The sequence below is a fragment of the Polypterus senegalus genome, chromosome 12, assembly GCF_016835505.1.
Source record: "Polypterus senegalus isolate Bchr_013 chromosome 12, ASM1683550v1, whole genome shotgun sequence".
NCBI lineage: Eukaryota > Metazoa > Chordata > Cladistia > Polypteriformes > Polypteridae > Polypterus > Polypterus senegalus.
This window is the reverse complement of record NC_053165.1, coordinates 45,680,632-45,693,848: the sequence shown is the minus strand read 5'-3', so window position 1 is coordinate 45,693,848 and position 13,217 is coordinate 45,680,632. Positions and strand designations below refer to the sequence as shown.

At 40.0% G+C, this 13,217-nt stretch overlaps 1 protein-coding gene across 9 annotated transcripts in view; it reads left to right on the top strand.

Annotated features, from left to right (window-relative positions):
• The window catches only part of usp19 (ubiquitin specific peptidase 19), a 96,288-nt gene that overhangs the window by 47,779 nt on the left and 35,292 nt on the right, over positions 1–13,217 (top strand). For all 9 annotated transcript variants that reach the window (XM_039771052.1, XM_039771051.1, XM_039771048.1 and 6 more), the window contains exons 15-18: positions 1,103–1,213; positions 2,716–2,817; positions 5,732–5,872; positions 11,260–11,378. In XM_039771052.1, the coding sequence (XP_039626986.1) occupies positions 1,103–1,213; positions 2,716–2,817; positions 5,732–5,872; positions 11,260–11,378 (473 nt within the window). The remainder of the gene's footprint in view (positions 1–1,102; positions 1,214–2,715; positions 2,818–5,731; positions 5,873–11,259; positions 11,379–13,217) is intronic.

The window sequence follows — 13,217 nt, the reverse complement described above, 5'->3', positions numbered from 1 at the left end:
TAAAATCCAAAAAACTACAGACATGTAGACCTCAGAAGCTCAAATTGTTCTGACAGTAATTAGTTTTAAAGGCAAAACAGCAGCCAACCATAAAGTGACTGCTTCATATCTCTATACCTTAAATTCACCTCTATTTCATATTCCAGTAAGTCTAAAATATTGATTGATTCACAGTCCACACAAACCACTTCTGATTGTGCATCTTCCCATATGGGCCACTGACATCCCTATTTTGCCTGTATGAATATGTCACTCTTGCGTAGCTTGTCCACTAGACAAGTGATTGTGCTAAATATTATGGAAGAAAAATGATAATCTTCTATAACGTAGATTACTCCAGCAGTGTCTTCTGAATTGTTTTAAAAGAAAAAAATGTCATCAAAACCATTTTGCTCCTTTAGACAATAATTCAAAGCTGTAGCACTATACCATATATGCTTAGAAAAATAAATTAGAGCCATATAGCAAGTAAATAACTCATTACTTTAAGATGCAGTAATTTAAATATTAAAATCTAAACCTTTACAAATATGACTGGTTTTACTGGCATGTATATTGAAGGCTGGGATGTGCGTGGATTCTGCAAAAATGTGAAACACCAGGAGATGGCAGTAAGTTTGTATTACATTAGTCTACAGCAGGGGTCCCCAACTCCGGTCCTGTTTGGCCCCATTGGCTGCAGGTTTTCATTCTAATCCTTTTCTTAATTAGTGCACTGTTTTGCTGCTAATTAACTTTTACTTAATTCATTTTAATTGACTTTTTTTTTTTTAGATTTGTTCTACTGAATTTCTTCACCGTTCCTCTGAATTGCTTCATTTCTTTCCACAGTGGTCCTCCAGGACTGGAGTTGTGGATCTCTGGTCTACAGCAAGCATTATCCAGTAACAAGCTGTAAATGCAACAGGCCTTGACTTTAAGCCAGACATTAAGGGCAAACATTAACTTAGTAAAGAAACAGTTAAAGACACAATCGCATTTAATTTATTCCAAATGATGCATTTTATTTTCTTGATCGCTCAAAGCTGGAAAGTACAACTACTAGTGCAAGCTTCACCCAGAATGTAAAGTTTTTTGTTTTTTTTTTCTTTCTCCCTTTCAGGTGTCTATAACTTTTGACCCATTCCTTTATCTGCCTGTTCCTTTGCCTCAGAAACAGAAGGTACTTACTGTATTCTTTTTTTGGAAGGACCCACACAAGAAGCCTGTTAAGGTAAAATATCAAGATTAAACTAATTATGGTCAAGTAGTAACCCTTTCAGGTTATATGACTAGTGAACATCTCGACTAAGTATCAAAGTGTTGGTAAGCAGGCACTTTCTTTTTTACTGTGCCTGGTTATTGGGAAGATTTCTCAGAATTCAAGGAAAACCCCGGTGGAGTTTGTAATAGCTACTAAAAGGTTAAAAGAGTTCATAACTGGTCGGAAAGAGGGCAGTTATCTGGCATGAAATTAGGGTAGCCAGATACTGGGTCCTGAAGGAGAGAGGGAAAATGCAGTGAGCTGACTAGCTGCAACATCTGATAAGATAGACACATGTAAGATGTCTTATAGTTGTTGTTTTTTATTATTATGCCATGCAGCTTTTTTTCTCCTCTGTTTGATCTTTATGAATTGTTCTGTTTATTATGCAGGTCAGTGTTTCCTGTAAAGCAAGTTGCATATTTTTTCTTGTTGCACGTTGGGGATAAATGTTGGTCTTGGCCAACTACTGAGGCATTTTTAAACCTTAGAATAATTCTGTGTGAGGTTCAAAGCTATTTGAAAGAGTCATTTATTACTTAAATTTGTGCTGTTAATAAAGTTAATGGTTGAAGGATCGATTCAGTAGTTTTCAAGTCAAAGTTATTTCTTCACAAACATGGTATGTACGAGGTAGGACCCACATATAACGAGAATTTTTTTCTGGCGACTGGAGGGGCATTAGTTCCAACGTTTGCCGCTAGGTTCGTGTACTAGACTACCCTCTGCATCACCTGGCCAAGTGGTGTCCTTGAAGTGCTGAAGCAATTGTGTGATGCAGTGTGGAGAAAATGGACTGAATTGTGGCAATGAGGCGAGTTGCTTCTGCATCACGACAATGCTCCCGCCCACACAGCATTGAGTGTGTGGCAGTTTCTCACGAAAAACGGGATGACAAAGGTTTCCCATCCCTACTCCCTGGACCTTGCACCCTGCCATTTTTCTCTTATTTCCAAGAATGAAGAGGGACCTTAAAGGAAAGCATTTTCAGGATGTAGAGGAGGTCCAGAAGCAAAAGGTAAAGATACTGAAGGTTATTACTTTGCAAGAATATCAGAACAGTTTTGAACAATGGAAAAGTGGTGGGACAAGTATATTGCGTCTCAGGGAGAGTATTTTGAGGGTAGTTAAATTTTGGAAATGTTCTGAGAAATGTGTTTTTTTTTTTTTTTAAATCTCATTATTTTTGGGTTCCCCCGTGTATGCATTTGCCCCATGAAATTGTGTTTTAAAGTGCTTTCTATAAATTCTAAAAAATATCTTGGCCTGCACTGCATCTTTACATTGCAATCTATGGAGTATGGAGGAAAAGCTTAAAAACTAAACACGCACATTTTGTTGGTCACAAAATTTTCTTAAGAATAAGATTTAGAAAATTAATCATTATAAACAGATTTCTAAAATGTTGTGTGAACTGTTAAACTTTTCACTTGGTGTATTTTATATTCTTTTATACTTTTTTTTTTTTTTAGTTTCTTGTGAGTGTCAGCAAAGAAAACTCTTGTACAACTGATATTCTTGAGTCCATCTCCAGAAGTGTAAAGGTTAAACCTGAAAACCTGAGACTGACAGAGGTAATTTAAGGGAGGGAATGCTAAACCTGTAAGAAAGGCCTTATTTTTAAAGCCATATAATATGTATTTGGTCAGTAAATTCAATAAGCAACCACATCATAACTTGCCCATTAAAATTTGTGACACATGTGAAGTATATTCATATTTTGTTAATAATTAGGCTCTTACAAAATCTGCTTATGTGCATTAAATCTTTCTCTTATTTACAAGCCATAACAGTTTCATTCTTTTGTATTTCTAAAATGAAATTAGCTTCAGCTTGTTATAAACCTTTTACCACTATACTGAAGATATTACAAGTGAATTTACCTTCTTAGTAGCCTTTTTACACGTTGATCTTGGATTCATCCTTATACTGACATGAGAAGCTTAATTTTATGGTAAATGTGCTATATATCTGCTGTGGAGCATGGCCCGGACATCGATAGTTCACCCAACACATGTTTTATTGTACATTTTATTTACAAATAAGTGACACACACAACCCCAGTACTCCCCCAAAGTCCAGGCCTTTTTCTCGATGCCTTTCTCACAGGTTCATCTCCTCTCCTCCTGAGCTCCATCTCTCTTCCTCCCAACTCCAGCCATCGAATTGAGGGAGGAGGCCCCTTTTATACACACCCGGATGTGCTCCAGGTGTCTCCCGATTAGCTTCCGCCGGCACTCCCCAGTGTGGCAGAAGTACCGGCTGCATACCCAGAAGCACTTCCGGGTGTGGCAGAAGTGCTGAGGACCAGGGCACCCCCTGGTGGTGACCATGGGCCCCTATAGGGTTGAGCTCCCAAGCTCAGTTCCCGTGGTCCCCAAAGCCACCAGGGTGGTCGCCCCCTTGTGGTCTGGAGGAGATGTAAGCCCTCCTCCGGTCCTCCTGGGCGTCCCGGCTGGGAACCACCCCCAGCCACATGCTACAGTGCCCCACCGCAAGCTGAGACCCCTAGGGGCCAGCAGGCCTCCCACGGCGGAAAGCCAATGCACTCTACTACAGGACCCGGTCCTGTAAAACATAAATCGGAACAAGGGGCGGAGACGTTGCCATGACATTGCCTCTCGGCGTCACTCTGCTTCGTATACGGGCAATGCTTCCCCCTCTAACCGGCACCCTGGTGCTTGCTACTTCAGCCCCCCTTCCGAGACCTTCATGCCACCCGTGTTGGGACATCAGATGGGACCGCACGCTCCCCCGTCACCTTAGCCAGTTGTGGGGTTTCCCTTTGCCTCCGTAGAGGGCGGCCCTGCTCTAGACGTGAGCTCCCAGCCTCATATCCGCCCTTATCGGAGGATCCGGCTCTCTTCCTTCGATTCTTCTTTCTCTGGGACGCCGTGATGATTTGGGTCTCCCTATGGGAAAGGTATAGACCCTGTCCCATCTGCATCACTGTGGAGCGGAGTGAGAGCGTCCCTGGCTCGGGGCGTAGGGTGCTTGGACCAGCAGCACACATCAACTGGCATCCTGCCTGCCCTGTCCCTCCTGCTGAAGACGCCAGCATCGGGCTGATCCGCCCACTGTTGCAGTGTCATCATGGACGCGACTGCCTTCACCTCTAGCTCTTTCAATCCTCTACGGAGGACGCTTATCATCTGTAAAAGTGACTCTGCGGTTTGAAGGCATTCCTCCAGCTCATCAAGAGCCACCGGCAAGCGCAGAAATTCAGTCGACGGTGGACTTACTGTCGATCAGTCTCATACGCTGGCTGCTTCCTGTGGGGCCTCTCCTCCAGCCCAATTGGGTCCTTCCCTGGCTCAGGATGGACATTTCTTGGTGCCGCCTTCATCCAATCATCGGTGGGCACATAAGACACACCATCCAATCCCTTGCCTGTCTTGGGGAGGGACTTCGGTCCGCAGCCATCTTGCTTCCCCTCCTCCTGGTGCGGTGACGAGCCTCCGGGCAGCTGCCGTAGCTTTTTGAGCTGCAGCATCTCCTTCTTGGCAGCTCTCCTGGCCGCCGCCACGTCAACGAAGCCCTGCATATCGGCACATGTCTGCCACAGACGCGAATCCGGACAGCCCTTGCCTGCAATACACAAAACACGCTCAGCCCCCACAGGACCGGCTACTGGTGGAAAAGGAACTTACCTCTCGGATCCTACCTGCCCGAGGAAACGTCCTCGGCGTGGCCTCACTAGACACAATGCCGTCCCGGGCCCCTTCACCGACAGCTACACTCGTTATTGTTCTTCCCGAACCAGGTGGGAATGGCCCTCCTGTGGTCTGTAGGGGTAGTCTCTCCTGTGGGGTTGTGTGCATGCCGCTCCCGCAGCGCGTGTGTGGACACACCTTCCGCACTGGGCCGTCCAGAAAATTATTTGTGACCGGTCCCTGCCTTGTAACAGTCAAGTCGAGTCGAGTCCCATCTGGGATGCCATTGTGGAGCATGCCCCAAACACAGACAGGCGGACATCGATAGTTCACCCAACACACGTTTATTGTACATTCTATTTACAAATGAGTGACACACACAACCCCAGTACTCCCCCAAAGTCCAGGCCTTTCTCTCGGGTCCGCCTCCTCTCCTCTCCTCCCGAGCGCCAGATGTGTCCAGGGGCCTCCCAATTAGCTTCTGCTGGCACTCCCCAGTGTGGCAGAAGTGCTGAGGATCAGGGCTGTCTAGGCATCTGGGCACACCCTGGTGGTGACCACGGGCCCCTATAGGGTTGAGCTCCCAAGCTCAGTTCCCGTGGTTCCCAAAGCCACCAGGGCGGTCACCCCCTCATGGTCTGAAGGAGGCGTAAGCCCTCCTCCGGTCCTCCTGGGTGTCCTGGCTGGGTACCACCCCCAGGCACACACCACACTGCTGAAATTATTTCATCTGAATAATGACTTACCTTCTGCAGTTTCTACTCCATTTATCCCCAATATTACCTTTGATGTATTTCTTTTTCTAACACACTTTTAATAATCATTTTTTGTTTAGGCTAGTGAAAGTCGATTTCACCGTGTATTCCTTCCATCAAACTCTCTGGATGCTGTCTCCCCTACGGACACTCTGTTCTGTTTTGAGGTACAGTCTAAGGAGCTTGCCAAAGAAAAAGTAGTTATCCTTCAAGTGCAGCAGGTATGAAATAGTGTGTCTTTATCTTGCCTAAAAATGTTTGTATTTTGCATGTTTGCTTTTCCTTATGTTGAATAACTAGAATGTGTATACTTGGGTAATTTTGGTAATTGTCTAGATCAGGGGTTCTTAACCTGAGGTATGTGAACCCCTGTGGTGGTCAGCTAAAAATTAACATTTTTATTCACTATAAAGCCCAGTACTGTTGATTTAGAGTAGTAGAAGTAGTAATAGTAATGGTAGTAGAAAACTCAGTAGTAATAGTAGATCTGTTTTAATTTGCACAAGAGGATTCTCTCTATAAAAAAAATCTTGGGAAAGGAGACGTTTTGTCCTGCGCAGAGACATGATCTTTTGAAGATGTCCCGCGAGACGGAAGCTTTTAACTTGAGTTTCTTTCAAGTCACGTCATACTTACAACCTTTGGAAGCAATTCCTGCAAGACGGTGACTTTTGCCATTAGATTCTTTCAAGTCACGCCCTACTTACAACCATTTTCAAAAAAGACCACGGCTCTCTCATCTCTCGGTCTTGTGAATGCTTTTGTCAGACAAACTTCTTGCGCTCTCAGCTGTTATAAATTTTAACATTTTCCTCACTTTAAGTTCCCAATTGAAGACGTATTATGTCCAAATCTTGTTGAAGAATTTCATCACGAAGGGTTATCAACAGAACAGATGAGTACATGGCAATCCTAGCACATAGAAATGGTTAAACGCGTATCAATAGACTATGCTGAAACAGTTGGTGGTGATTGTGCGGAAGATGAAAACAACAATTTACAATATCACGAAGAATATCTACAACCGTTAACACCGTCTGGTCTTCCACTGCACGAATTACTGTAGAAAGAAGGATATTTCCTGCGGATAACATTAGACACCAAAGGAGCTCTTCATATTCCATTCGTAATAAAACGTTAACAGATTCCCGTTAGAATAGCTTTCACAAAGACAATTAACAAATCTTAGAGCCAAACATTCAAAAAAGTTGTTTTATTTAACAGAGAGAAAGAAACGAAATGCAATCACTGGCAGTTATACGACGCATGGATGCAAATGTAACACTTCACATGAAAATTAAAATCTGTTAAAATTGTACATTCACATCCCCATACACGATTAGGCAGAACCGCAAAGAGGCTAGCGCATAGCGCTGGCCAGGGTTGGCGAGCGAAGCAAGCAGGGGGCAGAGTTTAGTAACATTGTGTATGCCATGTATGTATGAGACAATCAAATCTCGATAAATAAAGTACATTATATTCATTGCATGCAAAGTTGTGTTTATATGAATATTTCTTGGGAAGGGGGTCCATAGCAATGGAAAGAAAAGTGATGGTTGTTATTTACTTCACTCACACTTGATGGACTAAACATATTTATTAAAAACAAGTAAATTATCAAATTTTGTTGCGTTTCTGGCGAGTTTCATTAAGATTCCTATATGGGCTTAGGATTCAATAAGAAATGCTGGCCAGTGAAATGTGCAGTTTTTTCGAACAAAAGGACAAAAGTAACACACTGTTTGTAACACATTACATTTTGTAATAAGTAACTGATATATTTACAGTCCCCTTCATAATTATAAGCACCCCCTGGTAAAAAAGAGTAAAAATGGTTGTGAAAAAAAACACCTTTTTGTGAATTACTCTAATATTACGTTGGAAAAATTGAGAGAAGTTCAATCTTAAATTGAATTGAATTTATTCTGAGAGGAAATCACTCACACGATCACTCGTCAGAAATTTTTTTTTTAACAAAATCACGTGCCATGATTATTTTCACCCCTCGAAATTTTTATGAACAAAATATTACTGAAACATTTATACCTGTTTATACCTGACTTTTTTTTTTTTATTTGATCAGAGTGCATAGAATCTTTCAAGCAGTAATCCATGATTTCATGTTTCACTGGGGCATACATTTGAGGTGGCACAGATGCCAAATTCCTATATTCATTCATCAAAATGAGAAAGATTTAAAAATAGGGGGGAGTGTGTTGACCTTCACAAGTCAGGGAATGACTATTAAAAGAAAAAAAAATTGCTGTTTGCCTGAAAATGCCCATATCTACAGTTAGCACAATACTTAATAGCTCCTGTTGATTTGCACTTTTTACCAGCCTGTATGGAAAAGGACCCAAGTCTGTTTTGCCCCCACACACAGTGAACAGGATGATAAGAGGTAAACAAAATCCCCTAGGATCACTTTTGAAGAATTACAGAATAAAATATAATCTTGGGGTCACAGAGTCTCCAAAAATCAGATGTTGATTCCATGCCAAAAAAAGTTTGGAAGGCATAACAGATAAAGGCCTTTTCTGTCATAACCACAAACATAAGTACCTGGAGTTTGCTCATGCTACTAGAACTTTGTTTGGAACTGTGTTCTGCAGTCAGACAAAACAAAAATTGAGCTTTTTGGCAACAGACACTTAAGGCGGCTTTGGCATATAAAGAAGGATGGCTATGCCGAAAAAAATCTGAATCCCTACTCTTGAGTATGGTAGACGTTCTTTGACCTTGTGGGGCTGTTTTTTCTCCAAAGACTCTGGTAACCTTGTTAGGGTTCATGGCCTTCATGAAATACCAGGAGATTTTAAATCTGGCTGCCTCTGCCAAGAAACTAAAACTGGGTTATCATGGATGTCATGGACGTCTCAGTCCCAAGACCTACACTCCATTGAAAACCTACACAAAGAGCTAAAGAGGAGAATGCACAAGGGAGAACCTAGGACCCTGAATAATGTGGATAGATTATGTAAAGAGGAATGGTCTCCAATTTCCTGCTATATATTCTCCAACCTTTGTAAGATTTTATTGAAGACTCAGTTCTGTGTTATTTGAAAAGGGAGCTTGTCACAAAGTGTTAAATACTAAGGTTCTAGTAATCATTACACGTGTGGTTTTGTTAAAAATAATTATTTCTTGAAGAGATTTTTTTTAGAATCCGTTAAAGGTCGAATTCTATTTTTTCCAGTGTGAGATTTTTTTTTTTTTTTTTTAAAACATGGGTGCCAATAATTATAGAGGGGACTGTGGTTAACTCTGCTTTGTAAATAAGTAATGTAACTATTTGTAAGTTGCAATGGTGCAAGATCAATCCCCTTGAAAATTACAATTTTCTGCTTGACAAAAGAACTCTTATGTTGTAACAATACATTTCTAAAGTCAAAATAAACCATTTTCGGTAGAAATTTAACTGAAGCAGAAAAACTCCAAAGTTAGTGTTTGCATAAGTATTCAAGACATTCAACACATGAATATTTTGCTGAGAACCCTTTTGTTGCTATAGCAGCCTTAATTCTTTTGGGGGTAAGTATGTATCAGTTTTGCACATTGTTCATGGGTGATTACTCCCCATTCTCCTTGGCAGAGTGTATTGAGATCCTCTGGGTTGGTGGGATGACGCCTCTGTATAGCAGTTTTTAAACAATGCTACATATTCTCAATAAAGGTTAAGAACAGAGCTTTGACTTGGTCATTCTGAAACATTCACCTTTCTATTTTTGAGCCATTCCAGTGTTGCTTTTGCCCTTTGCTTAGGATCTTTATCATGTTGAAAGATGAATCTTATACTGAGCCATAGGTTCCTAGCAAACTGGAACAAGTTCTCCTGCAATATTTTTCTGTATTTGTGTCCATCCGTTGTCTCATTGGCACTGACAAGAGTCACAGTCCAAGCACATAAAAAATTATCCCTGTAGTTTGATGCTGCCACCACCATATTTCACCGTAGGTATGATGTTTTTTCAGGCATGGGCAGTGTTTGTTTTATGCCACACATACCTCTTAGAGGTCTGGCCAAAAACTTTGATTTTGGTCTCATCTGACCAGAAAACTTTTTCCCACATCTTAACTGGGTCTATCTCATGCTTTGTAAGAAATGTTATATGTGCTTTTTATGTGGACCGTAAGAAATGGCTTCTTTCTTGCTACCTTCCTTTAGAGGCCTGATTTATGAAAAGCTCTTGAAAATGTGGACCCTTGCACCTTCACTCCAGTTTCTGAAAAGGGTATTGCAGACTTCTGAGAGTGATGGTTGTATTTACAGTAGTCTCTCTCACCAGTTGACATCTTGCTCTGATGTTTAGTTTTGAGGGACGGCCTATTCTAGCAGTGGTCTGGGAGCTGTGATGAACCTTCCAATTACTGATGATGGATCCAACAGTGCTTAACAGGACATTTAAACTCTTCGATATTTTTTGTAGCCATTTCCTGCCTTGTGTCATTTCAATGAATTTGTTTTTCCCATCAGCAGAATGCTCCTTTGTCTTCATTTTTGTAGTGATAGCACTACAAAGACTATGGCCCTTACAAATAGAGATATAAAGGACTCACAAGTAGTACCTATATTATGTTTAATTATAGTCATATGTGTCATTTGTGTAAATCTGGAGCTTCCAAAGCATAAAAGTTTGAATACGTATGCAAACACAAACTTTTGAGTTTTTCTTCTTCCTAAATATCTAAAGAAAATGGTCTGTTTTGTCTTTGGAGATATATTATCCACAATCCAGCGAAAAATCCATGATATATATTTAGATATGCTTAAATTTAAAATCCACGATGGAGTGAAGCCGCGAAAGTCGAAGCACAATATAGCGAAGGATCACTATATATACATACACACACGCACACATATACAGTTTATGGATTTGTGCGAATTTTCCTTTAACCCATATAATCTTTGACATTTTCTTTTTTTCCTATAATTTAAAGGAATGCTAAAAAAAAAGAACCAGAGTGTTCCAGCAAATTATAGAAAAAACGATCTAAATCAGTTAAGTAGTTCTCTCATGAAAAGCAGACACATTGGATTTTGTGTGTGTGTGTGTGTGTGTGTGTGTGTATGTATGTGTACAGATTTTCTGTGCTCAAAACACTTAGTAAATATTCAAAAGGGCTCAACAGAAACAGAAGCAACATGAATGCTCAGTAAATAACAGTGGATAGAAAATAGAATCAAAGCATTAAGCACCAAATATAAAATTAATGAAACACAAAATTCTGGGATAGCACAACAAAGCAACAAAGCTAAACTGAATACAAAGTACTAGAAACTGCCAGAAAACAATAAGACAATGTAATTTGCAATACAGTGTACCATCATAAGGATCTGGAGAGAAGTGGAGAATTGAGAGGTATATTAATGCCAGTGTCAATGTCTTCTTGAACAGTTGTGTATTAAGCCAATTGAATTGCTGTGATCTGTATTTGTTATAAGCTTTGCATGACATTTCAGAAATGCCAAAAAGTAGCCTGCATTTTATTAAATATCTTTTTTTGGAATGTACACTTTGCACTGAGAAGGAAACAAGGGAAAGCAAGGGCTTCAGTGTAATGTAATTGATTTATCTGCGTCATCTCATATTTGTTTTTCCTTTCACAGAGAACTCAAGTTCCGAATTGTCCCATCAATAAGTGTGCAGCTTGTCAGAAGATTCCGCATTCTGAAGATGAGAAGATTAAGAGGTGCACTCGTTGCTACCGAGTTGGTTACTGCAACCAGTAAGTTGTTCTGATATAGCAGAAAATTAAAACATGTCAGGTCTCTCTGCTTTTAAACAATATAATTCATTGAAGTGTAACAGAAGATGGAATTGGAGGGAAGTTGCAAATGCTGCAGATATGCTTTAAATGTTTACATAATGCAGTTTCCAGGATTTATATTGGGGTTAAAGTAGTTTCCACCTGAGGTTAGATCTTTAATAATAATTCATTACACAAATGTAGCCTAATGAAATCAAAAGAATACTTAACCCACCAAAAATATTCTTAAAGGTTACTTAATGTAAATTGTAGTGGTGGCCAAGAAAAGAAAAATCCATGTTTTCATGCAGAATGGAGAGAAAAATGTTTGATATAATGCAAGCCAATAGTGACATGCTGTACAATGGCAAACAATATGAAAAATGCGCATGAGGGAAAAAAGAAAAATCTTGTGTTACTCTTGTTGCGTAATCAACATATCAGTTACCCAGTGGTATACTCAAAGTGCAAAACACATGTGTATTTTGCTAAAGTGTTAAAGGGATATCTCTCGAATAATCAGCACAGATTATCATAAATGGGAAACTAAAGCTTCATGGGAGTCACACTTTGAATATAAGACAGGTCTGTTGACCAACCACTGAGAGGAAGAAGATGACCTGTAATTCAGAGAATGTGGTTGCACATCCTGTTCTGGGCTCCAGTGCATGTCTTACCTCATCTGCTCACGTCTGTCAACCTGTGAATGTCACCCTGATGTCTCTGCATTAACACGATTAAAATGAATAATAATCTAAAGTAACAACCAGTGAAACATATGAATTTGAAAATAATTAGATGTTTTATATTCTTGTGACCATCATAATAAAAAAGAAATACATTAAACAATACAAAATAAAGTGCATGTAGTTTTTAAACAAAAAAAGTGCATTTAACTTAACCAAAAAATACATTGTTAAAACTGAAACTTTTTCATATTTTAGTAATAAATGATAAAATGTAGACATAAACTATATAATGTGTAAAGAGTGAATTGCATAGATCAAATAAACACTTTCACAAAAGGTTCAAGGACGATACAATAGCTTCTGTGGTGCAGCGGTAGGAATTGCTGAGTTGTAATCAAGAGTCCCCCCGGTTCGATCCTGACCGCCTCGTATGTTTACCTTTTTGAGTAGTGATTTGCTCTTATTGTTAATATTATACAATAAACGCATACATTTGATTTGCGTCTGTAACATCCACTTTAAATGTATAGTACTTGTAAAAGTTACCTTTTTTTTTTCAGTTTTATTGTCTCCGTCACGATCACAATACATACTACCGCCCCCCAGGGATCTGACGCTGTTACTTTTTATCTGAAACATGGAATAACTGTAGATGTGAGTGGTGTTTTGAGACAATCAAGCTGGAAATTCTCTGATCTAGATGGATAAAAGCTGACACACAAACGCTGGCGAATCTGCCTTATTCGTATCTCATTATCAGTTGATTTTTTTTTTTTTATTCAATTTTATTGAGTGTTCCTGCTAACGCTGAATTAGTATGTGCCTTATGACCCGTGATGTCAAAGCCACACTGACAAAAAAAACAGATGTAGGTATATATGATATTTGGAGTTATTCATTTTATGACCTTATAGTACATTTCAAAAACATTGTGGCACGGATGCAACATTATTCATATTCATTCACGTACCTTCTTGCGGTTATAATCCGTGACCACGTTTTTGGGTTTTTTTTTCCCCGATCTTGCCCAGTCTGCACAGCATTCCAGGACATGTAGAGGAAAGAATGTTCCTCAGCAAGGTGAGTCACGAACACTCTTCTTTTCTCAGTTGACCCCGTACATGCCTTG